This window comes from Hemitrygon akajei, chromosome 16 (genome assembly GCF_048418815.1).
Source record: "Hemitrygon akajei chromosome 16, sHemAka1.3, whole genome shotgun sequence".
NCBI lineage: Eukaryota > Metazoa > Chordata > Chondrichthyes > Myliobatiformes > Dasyatidae > Hemitrygon > Hemitrygon akajei.
The window spans coordinates 57,981,739-58,004,655 of NC_133139.1; the positions used below are offsets into that span (position 1 = coordinate 57,981,739).

Genomic DNA, 22,917 nt, shown 5'->3' on the forward strand with positions numbered 1-22,917 from the left:
CAACAGGTTAGCTACTAGCTGTGTGTCAAGAGACCCAAGCCTTTCTGGGATCAATTCTCTGGGCGCAGAGCTAGGAAAAAGCGGCGCAACAGTCTTTAAACATCATAAATCAGTGAATTATTTGTTACGTCTCCCCTCTCACTATGAAACAGGGCAACTTCTTTTTCAGAGAGAGAAAGAGCCTGCGGTTTGTCAAATTATCAAGTGAATGAGTAGTCTTTGGGGTACTGCAAGTCTGTGTCATTATTGATGCTTTGCTGCATGCTTGAGTGCTCAATGGAGGGTGCTGATGCTTTTTCACTGGTGGTGGTAGGGGGCAGCTGGGGGGGCTTTGGGGTTCTAACGTTTAACTGTCATTCATTCTTTGGGGCACCCTTCCATTTTCATGGATGCTCGTGAAGAAAAAGAATTTCAGGATGTATATTGTATACATTTCTCTGACATTAAATGTACTTATTGAAACTATTGAAATTCACTCTACCAGAGCCATCTAGATGTATAGCACAGTCTGTACATCAATGACAGGTAACCTATCACAAACTCACCAACTGACTTCAAAGAAAACAGGTAAAAAAGCAATTTCATTTCAAAATCCTTCCTCATCAATTCATGGGTATCAAACTCAAGATTACTTGGATGGGTCAAGGAACATCTGGGTTTGCACAGATACATTAAGAGGACCTTGGTTGAGAGGCAAAGTGCAAACAGCATTTGGAGGATAGAACAATACAGGCATCACACGCACTCACTCTGTCAAGCAGAATCTATGGTTGAGTTTGCAGGTCTTGGACTGGATTCAGTTATCCAAGACGTGGGGTGAGAATCAGTCAACCTCAACCCTGAGGAGGGACTAAGAATTAAGGGCGCTGGATTTCAGTGGTAGTCTGCAAGGTAAACTTCAGCCCTGCCACAAAATACGTGTCATTGTGCAAGCACACTTCAGTTCTACTGAAGTCGACAGAAACAAAAGTAATGGAGCAGAATATTAAAAGCAACCAATAACTATTCACAAATCACTTTGCCCAGGTCAAGGCCTCCTAGAGACTTTCATGTGATAGAGCATGGAGCATTACAGCACAGACTCTTCAGCCCACAATGTTGTATCGACCTTTTAACCTACTCTAAGATCAATCTAATCCTTCCCTGCCACACAGGCCCTCCAATCTTCTTTCATCCATGTGCCTGTTACAAGTCCTAATGTATCTGCCTCTACCACCACCTTGGCAGCACATTTCATGTACTTACCGCTCTGTAAAATCAAATACCTGACATCCCCCCTTTAAATTTTCTCCAATCATCTTAAAGTTATGCCTCTTGGTATCAGCCATTTCCACCCAAGGGAAAAAGTCAATGGCTGCCCACTCCATCTACATCTCTCATCTTATACATCTCTATCAAGTCACCTTTCATCTTCCTTCACTCCAAAGACAAAATCCCTAGGTCACCCAACCTTTCATCATAAGACATGCTCTCTAATCCAGGCAGCATCCTTTTAAATCTCCTCTGCATGCTCTCTGAAGCTTCTACATCTTTCCTACACAGAAACAACCAGTTTGAATACAATTCGCCATGTGTAGCGAAAGTAGCCAAAGTTTCACAGAGCTACAACATTACCTCAAGAATACTGAACTCAAACCCCCAACTAATGAAGGCCAATACACCATTCACCTTCTTAACCAACTTGTGTGGCAACTTTGAGAGATCTATGGATGTGTACCCCAAGATCCCTCTGTTCTCCACACAGCCAAGAATCCTGCCATTAATCCTGATAGGGAAAATAGAGAACAAGAACACACAACTTAAGATTACAGCAATTCCAGAAAGGAATTACAGTTAATCTAAAAATGATTAGTTCCTATTAACAGCTTTCATATTTTGATTTTCACATTAAATGCAGTCAGTCTATAATAACCCAACTATTGGCCTCAATTTAAATATTAGCTTTACCAAGAATTTAAACCAACTCAATCATGCAACCTAACAGTCACAGTCTCCAACAATGTTTCCTTTACATTACGGGTTCCCAACCTGGGGTCCACTGACCCCTTGCTTAATAGTATTGGTTCATGGCATAAAAAAGGTTGGGAACCCCTACTTTAAATAATCTTTACCACAAGAAAATTTATGCACACTGTAGTGTACCTGGTCTAGGTATTTTGATTGGATTTTGTGCCGTGCCTCGCACATCCGACAAGGTTTCTCCCCGGGCTCTGGGAACACCAGTTGGTTTACGATAATGTTGTGGGTGTCAATTTTGCACTTTGCCAACTCCTGGATTAGTCGCTCTGTTTCATACAAGGATAGAAACTCGGCAATGCACACACAGATAAATGTGGTCTGCTCCTGCAAGATGTAAACACAAAGATTTCACAACAACCTATCAAGCGATGAATGTATCATTACACTAAAGAGTGTAGCATAAGATTTTGTTTCATAATGCAGTTTCTGTCACTTGGTCCCAACTTCCTTCCTGGATATCTGCAAGTAGTAATCCTAGAGGCAAGTGTGTTCAGATGATTGTGTGCTTAAGTCCCAGTGATTATTTGACAGGGACTGCACTGGCACTCTCTAGGCTGCAGACAGAGCCACTTTTGGAAGAGATACTATAACAAAGCTATTTTTGCTTTCTTAGGTAGCCACAAAACTATCTTGATTCTACAATCAGGGTCATCAAAACATTACCTGAGCAATACTGCATGTTTTTTTTGCATTTAATTAGCAACTTTCAATGTAGAAAAGCTGCATGTCAGAAGTGCTCAGATGATACAGAACCTTTGGGGCTACTCAATGTCTCATTACGTACAAATGCCATTTTCCTTAAGCCAGATTTCAAAGGAATTATGTAGCGTTAAATTATTCTGCATTAATCAAGTTACTGTGCCTCGTGTCAGTAATCTACAGTTCAGCCAGCCAAAGTGTAAAACAATTACACAGAATAAGCACAGCACACATTCATATATATTGCCTCTATTCAAGTCTCCTTTATCTCTGCCTTGTACCTCTCGTTCTTCTGTGCTTCTTGTTTCTTAAGATGCACAATATCCAACTTATCAGAACTGTGTGGAAGTAAATTCCATGCTCTTAGACTCCACATAAGTTTTATTCTAAATTCTCTATTTAGGTGTTAAAGAAACTCCTCCAACAATGGCCTCTCAACAAAAAGAAACAATTAAAGATTGAGAGAAAAAAATGTCTGTTTATCCACCCGTTAGAATAACCTTGCGATTTTTGGTATCATCTTCGCAGATCTGTTTAACCCAACCACAGTGCATCTACATTCATTGGATGCACCTCTTATACCAAATAAAGTTCCCACTGCTGTAGCCCACCTTCCAGGTTTGATCTGTTGTGCATTCAGAGATGCTCTTCTGCACATCACTGTTGAGACACGTTGTTGCTTGATTCCTGTTAGCTTGAACCAGTTTGGCCATTCTCCTCTGACTTCTCTCATTAACAAGGCATTTTTGAACTGCCACTCGTTTGATGTGTTTTCTTTTGTTTTTCACACCATTCTCTGTAAACTCCAGAAAATGTGTGTGGAAATCCCAAGAGATCAGCAGTTTCTGAGATATTCAAACCACCCTGTCTGGCATCAACAATCATTCTAGAGTCAAAGTCACTTAGATCACATTTTGGCCCTATTCTGATGTTTGGTCTGAACAAAAACTGAACCTCCTGATGATGTCTCTAAGCTTTTATGCATTGAGTAGCTGTCACACAACTGGCCAATTAGATTTTTGCATTAGCAAAGTATACAGGTGTACCTAATAAATTGGCCACTAAATGAATATCACTTCAAGGCAACCAGAACTGTACATCTTTGATGAAACAAAATCTGACAAACTTTTATCAAATTTCCTGGACTAGTCAATGGTCTTCCTCTAGAAGACCATATGAATTCCTGCACTTGACATGCTGTATGCTACGGCATTGTTGACCCACAGCATCACCATTTGTATTCCCAGTTTCCTTTGTTTCTCTACGCTATTTAGATTGATATTCTTATCAAAAATGTAAATACTGTATTTACCTTTGTTGAAATTTGTCAACATCATCTTTCCTGCAGTTGGTACAGTCTTCCTCAGTTTTAACCCTCCATCTTTACTGGAGGCATTTGCAAATCTCAAAGAAGAGCTGGGAAATTGATTGGTGAAAGAGACAGAAGGCCATGTTAGAAAGAAAAGGGGGAAGGAACACCAAAGGGAGGCGATGGATGGGCAAGGAGACAAAGTGAAAGAGGGATAAGGGAATGGAAAATGGTGAAGGAGGGGTGGCGGGCATTACCAGAAGTATGAGAAATCAATGTTCATGCCATCAGGTTGGAGGCTGCCCAAACGGAATACAAGGTGTGTTCCTCCAACCTAAGTGTCGCATCATCATGACAGTGGAGGAGGCCATGGATGGACATATCGGAATGGGAATGGGAGGTGGAATTAAAATGGGTAGCCACTGGGAGATACTCCTTTTTCTGGCAGATGTAGCATAGCTGCTCAGTGAAGCAGTCTTCCAATCTATGTCAGATCTCACTGCTGTACAGCAGGCTACACCAGGAGCACCGAACACAGTAAATGACCCCAATAGACTCACAGGTGAATTGTAGCCTCACCTGGAAGGACTGTTTAGGGCCCTGGATGGTAGTGAGGGAGGTGGTGTAGGGGCAGGTAGCACTTGTTCCACTTACAAGCATAAGTACCAGGAAGATCAGTGAGGAGGGACAAATGGACAAAAGAGTCACGTAGGGAGTGATCCCTGCAGAAAGTGGTGGTGGAACCCAGGTGGAAGTGGCAGAAGTTTCAGAGAATTATGTGCTGGACATGGAGGCTGGTAAGGTGGTAGATGAGGACAAGAGGAACCCTATCCCTGGCAGGGTAGGGGGAGGATGGGGTAAGGACAGACATGCGTCAATTGGAAGAGATGCAGTGGAGGGCAGTGTAATGGTGGAGGAAAGGAATCCCCTCTGTTTGTAAAAATTTTGTTCTAGAATGAAAAGCCTCATTCTAAGAGCAGATGCAGCAGAGACGGAGGAATTGAGAAAAAAGGATGGCGTTTTTACAAGTAGTAAGGTGGGACGAGGTGTAGTCTAGGTAGCTGTGAGAGTTGGTGGTTTGCAATAGACATCGATGGATAAACTGTCTCCGGAGATAGAGACAGTGAGATTGAGAAAGGGGAGGGAGATGTCAGAAATGGACCAGATGAATCTGAAAGCAAGGTGGAAGCTGGAGGCAACGAGTTCAGCACGGGTGCAAGAAGTAGCACCAATGCAATCGTCAATGTAGTGTAGAAAAAGTGCAGGACCATCACTGGTGTAGGCTTGGAACATAGTCTGTTCCATGTAGCCGACAAACAGGCAGGCATAGCTGGGACCCACTTGAGTGCCCATGACTACCCGTTTTGTTTGAAGGAAGTGGGAGGAGCCAAAGGAGAAATTATAGAGAGTGAGAACAAGTTCCGCTAGGCAGAGATGACTGGTGGTGGAGGGGAACTGGTTAGGTCTGGTGTCCAGAGAAAAAACTAGGAACTTTGAGCCCTTCCTAGTTGGGGGGGGGGGGGGGGGGGGGGTTGGGGGGGAGGAAGAGATGGAGGTTATACACTGGACACCTATAGTAAAACTGAGATGATGGGGGCCAGGGAACATGAAATCCTTGAAAAGACCAGGAGTGTTTGAGGTATCACGGATATAGATAGGAAGAGACTGAAACAGGAGGGATAAAACAGTCAAGGTAAGCCAATGAGTTTAGTGGGGCATGAACAAGATGAAACAAAAGGTCTACATGGACATGTGGATGTATGGATCTGAGGTAGAAGGTAGAAACAGGCAATCCCCATCGCCCCTAAGAAAATCGACTGGTAGGATGTTCCAAGTATCTTAAAGAACTTGCTAAAGTTCTTCTGCAGACTTTGGCTATCTCGTTTCCAGGTAACCCCAGAGGGTTTTGATATTAATATTAGGGCTCTGTGGATGCCATACTATCTGTTGCAGAATTCTTTGTTCTTCTTTTCATTGAAGATAGTTCTTTGAGACCTTGATCATTGTCTCCCTACAGAATAAAGTTGAAACCAACCAGTCGCCTCCCTGATGGTATTGTGTGATGGATGAGACCCTGCTTGTACCTCTCAGCAATAAGGATCCATTCATTCTGACCAGATCACCAACTTAATTTGCAGAAACATAGCCCCAAAACTACAAGGAACCTCTGCTGTGCTTCACTGTTGGTTGCAAACACTCATCCATGTAGCACTCTCCAGCTCTTCTATGAACAAACTGCCTCCTGCTTGAACCAAAATGTTCAAATTTTAACCTGTCAGTCCAGAGCACTTGCTGTCATTGTTCAGCATCCCAATCCTTGTGTTATTGTGTGTAGGTGAGACTCATGGCTTTGTTTTCATCATTTTGGAGGAATGGCTTTTTACTAGCAACTTTTCCATGAAGACCACTTTTGACAAGACTTCTCAAGGCTCTAGAGAGGTGTACTTGGGTTCCAGTGGTTTCTGTGAGTTCAGAGCTGATAGCAGCACCAAACCTCTTCTGACTTAGAAGGGATTTATTTGGCAGCTTGAATGGGGCATGACTGCACAAGCGCGTGAAAGTCAGCCCGTGAGGCAGCGGGAGAATTCAAAAAGCAAACAGATTAACGGAGCGAGCGACGGAGTAGAGGGAGAAAGAGTAGGAAGGCTTTGGCTCGAGAGGCTTCAGCGAGCAGAGGCTGAGGACAAGCTTCACTCCAAATGAGGTAAGGCTGGGTAAGTTCCTTTAATTAATCTAATTAGGTATCTAATTACCTACTAAGTAGGTAATGGAGGCAGCAGTTGAGTGCTCCGTTCACAGTATGTGGGAAGTCAGGGCGAGCACAATTGCCCCTGATGACTACACCTGTAAAAGGTGCATCCAGCTATCGCTTCTGACAAACCGTGTTAGGGAACTGGAGCTGGATGAACTTCGGATCATTCAGGAGGCAGAGGTAGAAATAAAAAGGAGTTACAGGGAGATAGTCACCCCTAAGAGTCAGGAGACAGTTAGCTGGGAAGAGGAAAGGGGAATAGACAGAATGAGCAGAGCACCCCTGTGGCCGTTCCCATCAACAGTAAGTATACCGTTTTGGATACTGTTGATGGGGACGACTTACCAGAGACAAGTTGCAGTGGTTGCGTCTCTGGCACCAAGACTGGACCCTCAGCTCAGAAAGGAAGGAGGGAAAAGAGGAGAGCAGTAGTGATAGGGGATTCGATAGTTAGGGGGACAGATGAGAGGTTCTGTGGAAGAGATCGAGAATCCCGAATGGTCTGTTGCCTCCCTGGTGCCAGGGTCCGCAATATCTCGGATCAAGTTCTCAGTACTCTCAAGAGGGAGGGTGAGCAGCCGGATGTCGTGGTCCATGTAGGGACTAACGATGTCAGTAGGAAGAGTGAGGAGGTCCTGAAAGGTGAGTTTAGGGAGTTAGGCAACAAGTTAAAGGACAGGACCTCCAGGAGAGCAATCTCAGGATTACTACCAGTGCCATGTGAAGGCGGGTTTAGAAATAGTAAGATAGCGCAGATCAACATGTGGCTGAAGACATGGTGCAGAAGGGAGGGCTTCAGATTTATAGATAATTGGCAGTTTTCCAGGGAAGGTGGGACCTGTTCCGGCAGGACGGTTTACATCTGAACTGGAGGGGGACAAATATTCTTGCAGGTAGGTTTGCTAGACAGGCTCCAGTGGATTTAAACTAGATTCAAGAAGGGAGGGGAACCAGAGTGTAGGAACAGATGTATGGGAGAAGGAAGAAAAAGATAGTAAAGTTGTTTGCACCGTTAGTGATAAACAGAGAGTAAGAGGTGGAGAATTTCTTAAATGCATTTATTTTAATGCTTAGGAGCATTGTAAGAAAGATGGATGAGCTTAGAGCATGGATTGATACCTGGAAATATGATGTTGTAGCTATTACCATGGTTGCAAGAGGGGTGTGATTGGCAACTAAATATTCCTGAATTACGTTGCTTCAGGTGTGATAGAATCGGAGGGACAAGAGGGGGAGGTGTTGCATTGCTTGTCAGAGAAAATATTACAGCGGTGCTCTGGCAGAATGGATTTGAGAGCTTGTCTAGGGAGGCTATTTGAGTGGAATTGAGGAATGGAAAAGGTGTAGTAATACTTACAGGGGTGTATTACAGACCACCTAATGGGGAGCGAGAATTGGAGGAGCAAATTTGTAAGGAGCTGGTAGATATTTGTAGTAAGCACAGGGTTATGATTGTGGGAGATTTTAATTTTCCACACATAGACTGGGAAGCCCATACTGTAAAAGGGATGGATGATTTGGAGTTTGTAAAATGTGTGCAGGACAGTTTTTTTCCAGTAATACATTGAGGTACCAACTAGCGAAGGGGTAGTGTTGGATCTCATGTTAGGGAATGAGATAGGTCAGGTGACGGAGGTATGTGTTGGGGAGCACTTCGGGTCCAGTGATCACAATGCCATCAGTTTCAATTATGGAGAAGAACAGGACTGGACCCAGGGTTGAGATTTTTAATTGGAGAAAGGCTTACTTTGAGGAGATGCGAAAGGATTTAGGAGTGGATTGGGACAAATTGTTTTATGGGAAGGATGTAATAGAGAAATGGAGGTCATTTAAAGGTGAAATTTTGAGGGTACAGGATCTTTATGCTCCTGTTAGGCTGAAAGGAAAGGTTAAAATTTTGAGAGAGCCAAAATTTGTTCAGAAAAATCTACAATAAATATAGGCAGCATGGAAAATAGGAGCTCAAGGAATATAAAGAATGTAAGAAGAATCTTAAGAAAGAAATTAGAAAAGCTAAAAGAAGCTACGAGGTTGCTTTGGCAAGTAAGGTGAAAATAAATCCAAAGGGTTCCTACAGTTACATTAATAGCAAAAGGATAGTGAGGGATAAAACTGGTCCCTTAGAGAATCAGAGTGGACAGCTATGTGTGGAGCCGAAAGAGATGGGGGAGATTTTGAACAATTTCTTTTCTTCGGTATTCACTAAGGAGAAGGATATTGAATTGTGTAAGGTAAGGGAAACAAGTAGGGAAGTTATGGAAACTATGATGATTAAAGAAGAGGAAGTCCTGGCGCTTTTAAGGAATATAAAAGTGGATAAGTCTCTGGGTCCTGACAGGATATTCCCTAGGACCTTGAGGGAAATTAGTGTAGAAATAGCAGGGGCTCTGACAGAAATATTTCAAATGTCATTAGAAACGGGGATGGTGCCGGAGGATTGGCGTATTGCTCATGTGGTTCCATTGCTTAAAAAGGGTTCTAAGAGTAAACCTAGCAATTATAGGCCTGTCAGTTTGACATCAGTGGTAGGTAAATTAATGGAAAGTATTTTTAGAGATGGTATATATAATTATCTGGATAGACAGGGTCTGATAAAGAACAGTCAACATGGATTTGTGCATGGATGGTCATATTTGACAAATCTTACTGAATTTTTTGAAGAGGTTACTAAGAAAGTTGACAAGGGTAAAGCAGTGGATGTTGTCTATATGGACTTCAGTAAGGCCTTTGACAAGGTTCCACATGGAAGGTTAGTAAGGAAGGTTCAATCGTTAGGTATTAATATTGAAGTAATAAAATGGATTCAACAGTGGCTGGATGGGAGATGCCAGAGAGTAGTGATGGATAACTGTTTGTCAGGTTGGAGGCCAGTGACTAGTGGTGTGCCTCAGGGATCTGTACTGGATCCAATGTTATTTGTCATATCCATTAATGATCTGGATGATGGGGTGATAAATTGGATTAGTTAGCATGCAGATGATACTAAGATAGGTGGTGTTGTGGATAATGAAGTAGGTTTTCAAAGTTTGCAGAGAGATTTGGGCCAGTTGGAAGAGTGGGCTGAAAGATGGCAGATGGAGTTTAATGCTGATAAGTGTGAGGTGCTACATTTTAGTAGGACTAATCAAAATAGGACATACGTGGTAAATGGTAGGGCATTGAAGAATGCAGTAGAACATAGTGATTTAGGAATAATGGTGCATAGTTCCCTGAAGGTGGAATCTTATGTGAATAGGGTGGTGAAGAAAGCTTTTGGTATGTTGGCCTTTATAAATCAGAGCATTGAGTATAGGAGTTGGGATGTGATGTTAAAATTGGTAAAATTGATGTACAAGGCATTGGTAAGGACAAATTTGGAGTATTGTATACAGTTCTGGTCATCGAATTATAGGAAAGATGTCAACAAAATAGAGAGAGTACAGATGAGATTTACTAGAATGTTACCTGGGTTTCAGCACCTTAGTTACAGAGAAAGGTTGAACAAGTTAGGTCATTATTCTTTGGAGCATAGAAGTTTGAGGGGGGACTTGAAACAGGTATTTAAAATTATGAGGGGGATAGACAGAGTTGACATAGATAGGCTTTTTCCATTGAGAGTAGGGGAGATTCAAACAAGAGGACATGAGTTGAGAATAAGGGGGCAAAAGTTTAGGGGTAACACGAGGGGAAATTTCTTTACTCAGAGAGTGGTAGCTGTGTGGAATTACCTTCCAGTAGAAGTGGTAGAGGAAGGTTCGATATTGTCATTTAAAGTAAAATTGGATAGGTATATGGACAGGAAAGGAATGGAGGGTTATGGGCTGAGTGCAGGTCGGTAGGACTAGGTGAGAGTAAGCGTTCGGCACGGACTAGAAGGGCCAAGATGGCCTGTTTCCGTGCTGTAATTGTTATACGTTTATATGGTTATATGGGATGTCAGTTTGATGCATCTCTCATCTGTTACACTCTTTCCATGGCCATCCATTGCATTTCTAGTCCTCAAACTTGCCCATTTCCTTGCGTTTCTTCGGAAGAGCTTGGACAGCACATCTTGTCTGTCACAAAATTTCTGCTCAGGAGAGACCGTGCTGATGCAGGATGACCACCTTGAGTTTTGTTGCTATGCTCACTCTTGCCATGGTGTAAGAATTGATGATTCGAAGGTTAAACTGTCACATCTGCCACACACTCACCTTTTAGTTTGGTTGCCTTCACTCAGCTTGATTCCTTCTACATCCATTTCTGTTTCAGTTAATAAATTCATTCAACTTATTACATCATTGATCATCAGCATCTGTTTGTTATCTTTGTTTAATTGTGCACTGGGCTACCTATATACCTACAAAATCATTAAGTTTTTATTTGACTAGTGGTCTATTACTTAATATGTTATTTTCTTTAACAAACTACAAAAAATTTTGTGTACAGTTCTGGTCACCGAATTATAGGAAAGATATCAACAAAATAGAGAGAGTACAGAGAAGATTTACTAGAATGTTACCTGGGTTTCAACACCTAAATTACAGGGAAAGGCTGAACAAGTTAGGTCTTTATTCTTTGGAGCATAGAAGGTTGCGGGGGAACTTAATAGAGGTATTTAAAATGAGGGGGATAGATTGAGTTGACGTGGATAGGCTTTTTCTATTGAGAGTAGGGGAGATTCAAACAAGAGGACATGAGTTGAGAGTTAGGGGGGTCAAAAGTTTAGGGGTAACATGAGGGGGAATTTCTTTACTCAGAGAGTGGTAGCTGTGTGGAATGAGCTTCCAGTAGAAGTGGTAGAGACAAGGTTCAGTATTGTCATTTAAAGCAAAATTGGATAGGTATTGGACAGGAAAGGAATGGAGGGTTATGGGCTGAGTGCGGGTCAGTGGAATTAGATGAGAGTAAGCGTTCAGCACAGACTAGAAGGGCCGAGATGGCCTGTTTCCATGCTGTAATTGTTATATGGTTATAAATCTGAATCCCTGTCCCCTGCTCCAATCCCTCAGCCACGCATTTATCCTCCACCTTATCCTATTCCTATTCTCACTGTCGTGTGGCATAGACAGTAGACTTGAAACAGGTATTTTAAATTATGAGGGGGATAGATAGAGTTGACGTGGATAGGCTTTTCCCATTGAGAGTGGGGGAGATTCAAACAAGAGGATATGATTTGAGAGTTGGGGACAAAAGTTTAAGGGTAACACAAGGGGGAATTTCTTTACTCAGAGAGTGGTAGCTGTGTGGAATGAGCTTCCAGTAGAAGTGGTATAGGCAGGTTCGGTATTGTCATTTAAAGTAAAATTGGATAGGTATATGGTCAGGAAAGGAATGGAGGGTTATGGGCTGAGTGCGGGCCAGTGGGACTAGGTGAGTGTAAGCGTCGGCACGGACTAGAAGGGCTGAGATGGCCTGTTTCCATGCTGTAATTGTTATATGGTTATATTTCTCTAACATTTAATTTTTTGGAAGATGAATATTTGGACATCTCAAATTTGTTCTTTTGTACTGACATTAATGCAAAAGATAAAAAATAGACATCTATAACAAAATCGATATAAGAAATCTCGGGTGCTCAATACTTTTGCACAGTATATTATGATTTTTAGATGATTTTCTAGGTTTCAGGATTCCATTAGTTCTCTCACTCTTAACCTGTGTACTCAACAGTACCCTGGATATGTATTTAACTCATTAAATATTGGCACAAGTGAACTCAGCAGTACACTTAGAACTGCCACTTCTCTTTATTATCCTCTAGATAGCTATATACTGAAAGAATCCAACAAGGATATCACAACAGAAGGGAGAAAGCCCGGCAGTGTATCAGCCACTCAAGATTAACAGGGTCAATTGTAATATCTCATTCATTTCCCCAGACAAAATAAGCATAGCAAAGGTTAAAGATTTCAACCTCAACACAAGGCTTAATATGACCATTTCTTTTAGAAGAATATAGCCTGGTATCATTCAGTGAAAAATAATGTTTTGGATAGTGAAAAAGTGAAATTGTTTGGACCTGTTAATATGTTGTGCAATATGTTGGTGTCGATGTCCAATTAAACTCTCTTCTGCTGCACATCTCTGCCAAATTTGTACTACATTCTGGTTTAAATTGCAGTGCATTCAATAGTATTATCAGATGTATAAGAAGCCAGAGCCCTACAGTGAACTGAACATATCTAGCTGGTATAAACACACTTGACTTCATCTAACCAAGCAGAGTCCACCGCCAAGAAGGCCCACCAGCGCCTTTACTTCCTGAGAAAGCTTAAGAAATTTGGCCTGTCCCCTAAAACCCTCACTAATTTTTATAGATGCACCATAGAAAGCATTCTTCTAGGGTGCATCACAACCTGGTATGGAAGTTGTCTTGTCCAAGACCAGAAGAAGCTGCAGAAGATCTTGAACACAGCCCAGCACATCACACAAACCAATCTTCTGTCCTTGGACTCACTTTACACCGCACACTGTCGGAGCAGTGCTGCCAGGATAATCAAGGACACAACCCACCCAGCCAACACACTTTTTGTCCCTCTTCCCTCCGGAAGAAGGTTCAGGAGCTTGAAGACTCGTACTGCCAGATTTGGGAACAGCTTCTTTCCAACTGTGATAAGACTGCTGAACTGATCCTGACCTGGATCTAGGCCTTCCAAATATCCGGACCTGTCTCTCAGTGTTTTTTTTGCACTACCTTACTTTCCCTTTTCTATTTATGATATATAATTTAAATTTTTATTATATTTTACTATCAATTTGTACTCCAGGGAGCACAAAGCGCAGAATCAAATATCGCTGTGATGATTGTACGCTCTAGTATCAGTTATTTGGTGACAATAAAGTAATAAAGTAACTGAAGAGTAGTTTACAACTGTAACATTTTAGATGACTGGACATCCTAACAGATTTCACACCATGTACTTTAACCTGATCAATCTTGCAGTAACAAACACTGACTTCCCACTATCACCCAAATATTTGTAGCTACAATCTTATATTTTGGCACCATTTGCTTTTGTAGCATAAGGTTTAGGTCTTGCACTGTATGCTACCACAAGACTACAAATTTCACAACACATCAGTGACGATAACCCTCATTAGAGTACAGCACAGAAAAAGGCCCTTTGACTCATCTTGTCCATGCTGAACTATTATTCTGCCTAGTCCCGTCAACCTGGATCATAACCTCCCATCCATGTACTTATCCAAACTATTCCTAAATTCTATAATTGAATCCGCAACCACCACTTCTGCTGGCACCTTGTTCTACACTGCTACACTCTGAGTGAACAAGTTTCCCCTCAGGTTCCCCTTAAACATTTCACCTTTTACTCTTAACCCATGACCTCTAGTTTTAGTCTCCTACAACTTCAGTGGAAAAAGCCTGCTAGCATTTATTCTAAACATACACCTCAATTTTGCATACCGCTGTCAAATCTCCCCATCTCTTTCCTATGCTCTAGGGAATAGTCCCAATCTGTTCAACTTTTCCCCTATAACTCTGGTCCTCACGTCTGGCAATATCCTTGTAAATTTCCTTTGTACTCCTTCAATCTTATTGACATCGTTCCTGCTAATATCAGGTGATGCTGATATTCACTGGCTGACTGATATGGATATATCAGTTTAAAGACACTGGCAGGAAGGAATGAGAGCTAAAGAATGTTTATTGCTGAGATCTATGTGTTAAGAGTTTAAACAGAAAATCCACAGCACAGCTCAGATAGAGAGAGAGCTTCAATTCAATTATTAAAACTCGCCAACATTGATTTGATGTTAAATTACATGACAATTACCGGGTCTTTAAACTGCTCACTGACTGAACGAATGACAGGCAAGGTCTCTTCCAGCTTTGATGCCAGTTGATCTGCATTCATATCACCGAGTCCAAGCATACTGCACATCTGAAATGCAGGCATTCAGTAAATACACCGACTCTACAGCCAAATGTTACAGAACTCACCAACTATGCAAGTGACAGTTATTCAGAGAAGGTTACAGACCACAGTCATGTTAATTCTTTTAACTGAAGTGACTATGTGATATTTTAAGAGTTGGACTGCAAAGAACCCTAGCTACTTTCATTTTAAAATTTCATTGTTAAATGATGAAAATTAAATTCAGTCTTTAAAAGCAGATTTTTTCACATACAAGTATACAAGACACACACATCCCCAAAACCAACAAGCTCAGAAGGGAAATCCAAGCCGTCCAGGTGTAATAATTTAAAAGACAAAAGCAAAGCATCAGCTAATGCTACAGAAAGTACATAAGACCATAAGACATAAGAGCAGAATTGGGCCATTCAGCCTATCAATCATGGCTGATTTATTTTCCCTCAACCCCATTCTCATGCCTTCTTTCTTCCTGTAACCATTGATGCCCTTATTAATCAAGAACCTATCAACCTCCACTTTAAATGTCTTGGCCTACACAGATGTTTGTGGCAATGAATTCCAGATTCATCATCCTCTGGCTAAAGAAATTCTTCATCTCTCTTCTAAAGGGAACTCCTATTCTGAGGTTGTGCCCTCTGGTCCTAAACTCTCCCACTACTAGAAACATCTTCTGGGTGTACGCTCTATCTAGATATTGAGGTATGAAACTGGTAACACGCCAATTATGCGCAGATTAAGGTGGGAGATAAATTGCATGGATGCCATCATTTATCATTTGTCATCCACTCCATTATATCACCTGATTCTCAAATTTTCCTTTTTGGACATGAGGACACTCTTATCATCAATCATGTCCCTTAAAAAACAACACCTCTAAAATGGCACAAAGTCAGCAGCATATTAACTGTTCGAGGACAACATCCCACAAGTTTAAATGTGATTCAGCTCCCCCTATGTACAGCAGAATGATTTATCATTTGCATAACATCGGAGATGTTCTGACTGCAAGAACTAGAATGGTCATCATGGTGTTGCAACGACTTAACCTAAAACTTTCTTGTACATCGTTTTTAAGAGCCACTGGGTAGAGTGCCTCAGGAACACTGTAAAAAGTGAATTTGATGCAGAAAAATCCAGTTTCTAAAAACAAACATCCATTAAGTGGTACATTCTTAGAAAGGCACATGTATGAAAGAAAAGTGGAGGGCTGTGGAAGGGAAGGATTAGATTGATCTTAGTGTAGATTAAAAGTATGGCACAACATTCTACTCTTTTAAGCTCTCTGTTAGAAAAGTGTCACAGTTGACTTCAACTTCCCTAATATCGATTGGCACCTAATATTAAGGCACAACAATCTAGGTTTAAACTTAATATTTAATCTTGTCTCATCTAATGCTTTCTCCTCTTCCCAGTGGAGAACCCTTGGTGAAATAAGGCTTCTACTGGACCTGAGTCTTATGACAATGCTATCCATCTACAGACAAACTCACGAGCTGATGCACACTTTTAGGTGCAGCCTGGTGAATGGCACCAGGAGCAAGAATCTTGTTGGATTTCATTCCCATCCATTTCCTAACCATGGACATCTAACCCTGCTGTAGCACTCCCAAAAGCAGTGTGATTATATTAATGCCCTGGACCAACCCTAAACAGCAACCACCACACCATCCCCCCTCGCCCCACACACAACCTTACAATTCCTTCCAGAGATCTTCTTGTGTACAGGCATTCACCAGAAAACTCTGCCTTATAGTTTTATAGAACTACAGGACAGAAATAGGCTCTTTGGCCCATCAACTTTCTCCTGGACCATACCCCTCCATCAATGTACTTATCCAAGCTTTCCTTAAATGCTGAAATCAAACCCACATCCATCACTTCTGCTGGCAGCTTGTTCCTCACTCACACCCCTCTGAGTGAAGTAGTTTCCCTTCAAGTTCCCCTTAAACATTTCACCTTTAATCCATGGCCTCTAGTTCTAGTCTCACCCAACCTCAGTGGAAAAAGTCTGTTTGCATTTAACTTAGCTATATCCCTCATAAAGAAAATTAAACAATTTTTTTGGCAACCATTAATAGTTATTTAGCTTAACTAATTTCAAACATGAGTTTTGTCTACCTGAGAGATGAAAGGACTGATCTGATTCTTAATCTGCATCAACCTCCCCAGACCCCTCTCGACAATCGTTGGGAAGTTCAAGAGTCGCAGTGTGTGTCCTGTCGGTGCTGTATCAAACACCACCACTGAGAAATTCATTCCTTTCACCAGTCTGTAAATTAGATGCAAACAGTTATTAAACCAGGAAGACTCTTCCAAAGGCACATACACTAGATAATGGAGAAACTCAACAGGTTAGGCAGCATCTATGGAGGGAACGTATAGTCAACATTTCAGGTTGAGACCCTTCATCAAGATTGAAAAGGAAGGAGGAAGAAGCCAGACTAATTAATGTTAATTAATTTGTGTTTATCAGCCTGTAGCCCTGCGTGTTATTTGTAGCTTTACTCTGCAGGTACATACTGCGTGATATATGCGGAGGGAATCAGTCACAATTAATTACTCTTAAAGAGCATGGCAGAGCATAATTTTTCACAATTGATGAAAAGTTATTGAACAAAAGGAGTTCTAAACCAGGAGACTGTTGTAAAGGAACACAAAGTATTGGAGGAACTCAGCAGGCCAGGCAGCATCAATGGAGGGAAATAAAAATCAACATTTCAGACCAAGACCCTTCATCATGACCGGAAAGGAAGGACAAAGAAGCCAGAAGGCTTTGGCACAAAACACCGTCTGTTAATTCCTTTCCATAGATGCTGCCTGACCTGCTGGATTTCCTCCAGGATTTTGTGAGATCTTCTGGACTTCCAGCATCTACAGAATCTCATACTTGACTATTCCAAAGCTGCTTTCTGCATCGAGTTGGAAACCCTCGCACACAAATTTTTCACTGCCAGTCCAAAAAAAATCTGCCTATCTCATAACTCAGACTCTCAAATACATTTCACGGAATAAGCAGTGGGATGGCAGTCATGCTGCTAGGGCTTCTCTCTCTGGAGTGAAGGAGGATCAGAGGTGACTTGACAGACCTATACATGATAAGAGGCAGATACAGTGGGCAGCCTGAGACTCTTTCCCAAGGCAGAAATGGCTAATCCCTGGGGGGGGGGGGGGGGGGGCAGGGAGCATAAGGGCATAACTTTAATGTGTTTGGAGGAAAGTATTGGGGGGGGTTTATTGGAGAGCAATAAGTGTGCTAGAACTGGTAGGGCAGATAAGTTAGTAGCATTTAAGACTCTTAAATAGGTACATGAAAGAAAAATGGAGGGTTATGTAAGAGGGTTAAGATCAGAGTAGGTTTAAAACATCAGTCCACCATTGTGGTCTGAAGAGCCAGTACTGTACTGTGCTATAATGCTCTAAAATCTCAAAGGCTTGGGATAGAGTGTGCAGCAATGAAACCCACATATTTATGCCACTGTTAATGTTGGGTTGTATGGGATATCCCAGGAGGGGTAACAGCTCCATTGAAAGGGGTTTCATGTCCACTCTGGGGCAACTCACTCACCTTTAGTCTCCACCCTACACTCAGTTCTCATTGATGCCTCTAAGCAGCTGTTGCATACAACAGCCACATCCCAACAAGCCACCTTAACAGGCAGGCTAAACCAGCTGACAGGCCTCATACCCTAGGACATAGGGGTATGAGCACACACCTATCCTAGCATACAAAGTCAGCTCCAGTGGACTGGCGAATGAGATCTACAATGAGATCAAATGGCCAGGAAGGCAGCTCCACAATGCTCCATAAAGAATGAAGGGCATGACAAGGTGCATAAGTAGTCATGGTCATCCATTGCAACCATGTAAGATCCCAGTTGTGATGACTACTCGTACCACTGGATCCAGACTTCCCAGTGCAACTGCTTTTCCTTTTTAAAACCTCTCCTGCACAGGTTTCCTGTCATTATGAGATATGACAGACAGCCACCAATGCTCTACTTGCAACTCCCTGCATCTTAGTTCATCTAACACTATTAGTACATACATCCTATTCTCATTTTACAAACCACCTCACAATTCAAAATGTCATGAACTGGACATTCACCTCACCTATCACCTACCTTTGTGCTTGCAAGCTGCACATCAAAGAGCTTCATTCTTAGCTTATGCACCCAAAAACCTTGGACAGGTTCTCCTTCCATCACTTCCCACTCCCCAATGCCCCTCTGCCAATATGCCCTCCTGCAGATCTTCAAGTGGCTTAAAAGGATTTCCACTACTGCTTGATCATAAATCCATTTCAATCATTGACTACTCTTTTGCCTTAACACTTCGCTGAAGTAAGTTTTTTCTTGTAATATGAAATTCACATAAATTAAGAGCGAGATCACTCATGAATATTCTTATTATATCCCACATAAATTTCAATGACCAAAACTAACAGAAAGATCCTTCTCATCATTTCACTATACAGAAAAGATTAACTGAGCAGTTCCTGAAGCAACAATCCTGTTAAGAGGCAAAGCCTAGGATTTGCTTTCAGCCAGTGACTGGGCAAATTGCAAATGGCCAAGTTAGAAAACTGTCCCTATTCCCCAGCATATTACCTCATAACTTCAGCATAGCTCATTGCTTCATCGATGCCTGGGAATGCACTCATCGCCTCCTGCATCATCTTCTTGCCCATGCTCAACATATTGTCTTCTTCAAAAAATTCATCTGGTAATTCAGCTACACCCAGGCTTGGATCAATTTCCTGCTCAATGCAACAGAAAAACAACCAAGCTTGAAGTTTTCATCATGGAAACCAAATTCATACATGGTTTGAAATGCCACAAATTGGATTTCTTCAAATAGGTAAGAGAAATCCTGTTGAGTATTAGGAGTTCCTAGATCTAACACCTGCATATGGAGTTAATTGAAGCAGGGTATACTAACTGGCCTCAACACTAGACACTGCATTTGGTAATGTTGATATTCTCAACTAGAGTGAAGATGACTGGATAAGACATGTTCGTGACCACACTACTATTATGGTTCAGATTTCAACCACACAACTTGTTTGCATCCATGCTGGAGAAACTCAGCAGGTCAGGCACCATCCTTGGAAAGGAACAAACAGTGGACATTTCAGGCCGAGATCATTTATCAGGACTCAGCCCGAAACATTGAATGTTTATTCCTCTCCATAAATAACGCCTGACCTGCTGAGTTCCTCCAGCATTTTGTGTGTGTTGGTCTGGATTTCCAGCTACTCTTAGAACAATTATTTGCTTATCAAATTAACTGTATGGTATACAGTAGTTTGGCTTAAAGTCAAGAGCTGTATCCCAACCCGTTCCCAAATCACTGGCTGACTTAATAGCTGCTGTTTTTGAACCACTTGCTCTGCCCTTTAACAAGGTTCTGGTGGGCATAACTAACTTCAGTCCAGCAGCCCCATCTACCCACTTCAACTCCTTGTTTACCAACTAACGCAAATGTCACTTGCAGATTTATAGAGTTAAGTTATCCCTCAATCTTCTAAGTTCAATGAACAAAGCCAAATTCATGCAATCCAATCCCACATTTTAAACCCATCCAGCATCTTGATAAAGAATACTAGCCATGTGTATTGCTCTTGAAGTCAAATGCTCCAGTAAGTCTTCATGTTAATAAGAGTTTTATCTGAAAATGCAGACCAAACCAAAATGAAGAAAAAAGAGCATTCAAGGCAATTCAGGGAAGTAAAAACAGAGAACCATAAATCTGGAGAAGGGTACAAGACCAGCTCAAAGGCACTGAATGTACCTCAGAGCTCAGTGCAGTCCATCGTGAAAAAGTGGAAAAAATATGATACCACAGCAACAATGCATAGGTCAGGCTGCCCCACCAATTTAGTCTCTGAAGAACTGCATTTGTAAGAAAGGCTACTGTAATGCCAACACTCACTCTAAGTGCACTGCAGAAGTCAGTGGCTACAACTGGAGATGAAGTTCAAGTCTCCACAAGTTCTAAGGCCTTGCACAAAAAGAGTACTTATAGAAGAGTGGCAAGTTAAAAGCCCTGGCTTTAAAAAAATCCTTGCCCATAAAGACTTTGCAAAGAGCAACTCAGGAGATGTGGAAGAAGGTCTTGTGGTCAGATGAGACTAAATGAAATATTTCAGCCTCAACACTAGGAGGTAAGTGTGGCATAAATCCAATATTAGATAACCTCGCCCAGAGAGCTTAAACTGGGGAGTAAGTTCATCTTTCAGCAGGACAATGATCCAAACCACACTTCCAGAGCAACCATGGAGTGGCTACAATTGAAGAAAACTGATGTCCTTCGGTGACCCAGTTAAAGAGTCCTGACAACCCAATCAGCAAGACCTCAAGATTGCTGTCCACCTTTGCTCCCCAACTAATCTGGCACAGTTTGAGCAATTTTACGAGTAATGGGCAAACATTGCACCATCATATTATGCAAAGCTAATAGACTTATCCAAAATAACTGCAAAAGGTGATTTAACCAAGTACTGAGCAAAGGGGGAATGAATACTTTTGAACTACTGACATTCCAGTTTTTTAATTTTGGTTTTTCATGCTTTACAATTTTCCCTGATTTTTGGGCTGTACTAAAAAGGAGTATGTTCAAAATAAATTCAAGTACATTATTAAATTCAAAATAAATTTATTATCAAAGTACCTATACAGCTGCAAGAAAAAGTTTGTGAACCCTTTGCAATCACCTGGTTTTCCACATTAATTACTCATAAAATGTGGTCTGATCTTCATCTAAGTCACAATTTTAGGCAAACACCATCAGCCTAAACTATTAACACACAAACAATTGTACTACTTGTCAATACTGAGTACACCAATTAAACAATCTCAGTCTAGGTTCAAAAAAGTATGTGAACCTCTGGGGTAATGCCTTCTACAGAAGTTTATTTGGAGCCAGGTGTTCCAAGCAATGAGATGAGATAGAAGGTGTTGGTTGTAGAGGTATCCTGCCCAATTAAAAAAAAGTCAAAGTCACGTTACTGACAGAGCCTGTTCTTCTCAACAAAAATCTGTTTATGTGCACCATGCCTCGATCAAAACAACTTTCAGAGGATTTATAGAAGAATTGTAAAGACGCATAAAGCTGGAAAAAGCTATAAAAGCATTTCTAAAGACCTGAGTGTTCATCAGTCCACAGTAAAAGAAAATGTCTACAAATGGAGGAACAGCAAAAGAACAGCAGAAATCTCTAGAACTGCTCTTGTGTCTACTATAAGACAAACACTGAACAATTATGGTGTTCATAGAAGGTGATCATGGAGGAAACCACTACTCTCCAAACAAAAACATTGCTGCATGCCTCAAGTTTCCAAAAGACCACCTGGATGTTCTGTGGACAGATGAGACAAAAGTTAACACAAAATACTCTGCAGATGCTGGGGTCAAAGCAACACGCGCAAAACTTTTTGGCAGAAATACACACTGCATTCCACTATGCTTAAAGGTAAAAGGGCACTGCACACTAAAACCAAAACCTCATCAACTGTGAAGTACGGTGGAAGGAGCAACATGGTTTGGGGCTGTTTTGCTGCCGCAGGGCCTAGACAGCTTGCAATTGTTGGGGAACAACGAATTCAAAATTGTATTAAAACATTTTACAGATGTCAGGGTAGGGGTCCACCACCTGAAGCTTAATAGAAATTGGATGATGCAACAAGAAAATGATCCAAAACACAAGAGTAAGTCAACAACAGAATAGTTTACAAAGAAGAAATTTTGTGTTTTGGAATGGCCAAGTCAAGAGTCCAGACTTTAACACAATTGAGATGTTGTGGCATGACTTGGAAAGGGCACTTCATGCAAGGTACCACAAAAAACATTGATCAACTGAAACTGTTTTGCATGGAGGAATGACAGACAGGCAGACAAACATACTTTATTGATCCCAAGGGAAATTGGGTTTCGTTACAGTCGCACCAACCAAGAACAGTGTAGAAATATAGCAATATAAAGCCATAAATAATTAAATAATAAGAAGTAAATTATTCCAAGTGGAAATAAGTCCAGGACCAGCCTATTGGCTCAGGGTGTCCGACACTCCAAGGGAGGAGTTGTAAATTTTGATGGCCACAGGCAGGAATGACTTCCTATGACACTCAGTGTTGCATCTCGGTGGAATGAGTCTCTGGCTGAATGTACTCCTGTGCCTAACCAGTACATTATGGAGTGGATGGGAGACATTGTCCAAGATGGCATGCAACTTGGACAGCATCCTCTTTTTAGACACCACCGTCAGAGTCCAGTTCCACCCCC

The 22,917-nt window shown here is 41.6% G+C and overlaps 1 protein-coding gene across 1 annotated transcript in view; it reads right to left on the reverse strand.

Moving 5' to 3' along the window:
* get3 (guided entry of tail-anchored proteins factor 3, ATPase) overlaps nt 1-22,917 on the reverse strand; it is a 41,265-nt gene that overhangs the window by 5,737 nt on the left and 12,611 nt on the right. The window contains exons 3-6 of the mRNA XM_073068942.1: nt 19,246-19,394; nt 16,757-16,907; nt 14,537-14,644; nt 2,143-2,343 (exon numbers count right to left, since the gene is read on the reverse strand). Of these exons, the coding sequence (XP_072925043.1) occupies nt 2,143-2,343; nt 14,537-14,644; nt 16,757-16,907; nt 19,246-19,394 (609 nt within the window). The remainder of the gene's footprint in view (nt 1-2,142; nt 2,344-14,536; nt 14,645-16,756; nt 16,908-19,245; nt 19,395-22,917) is intronic.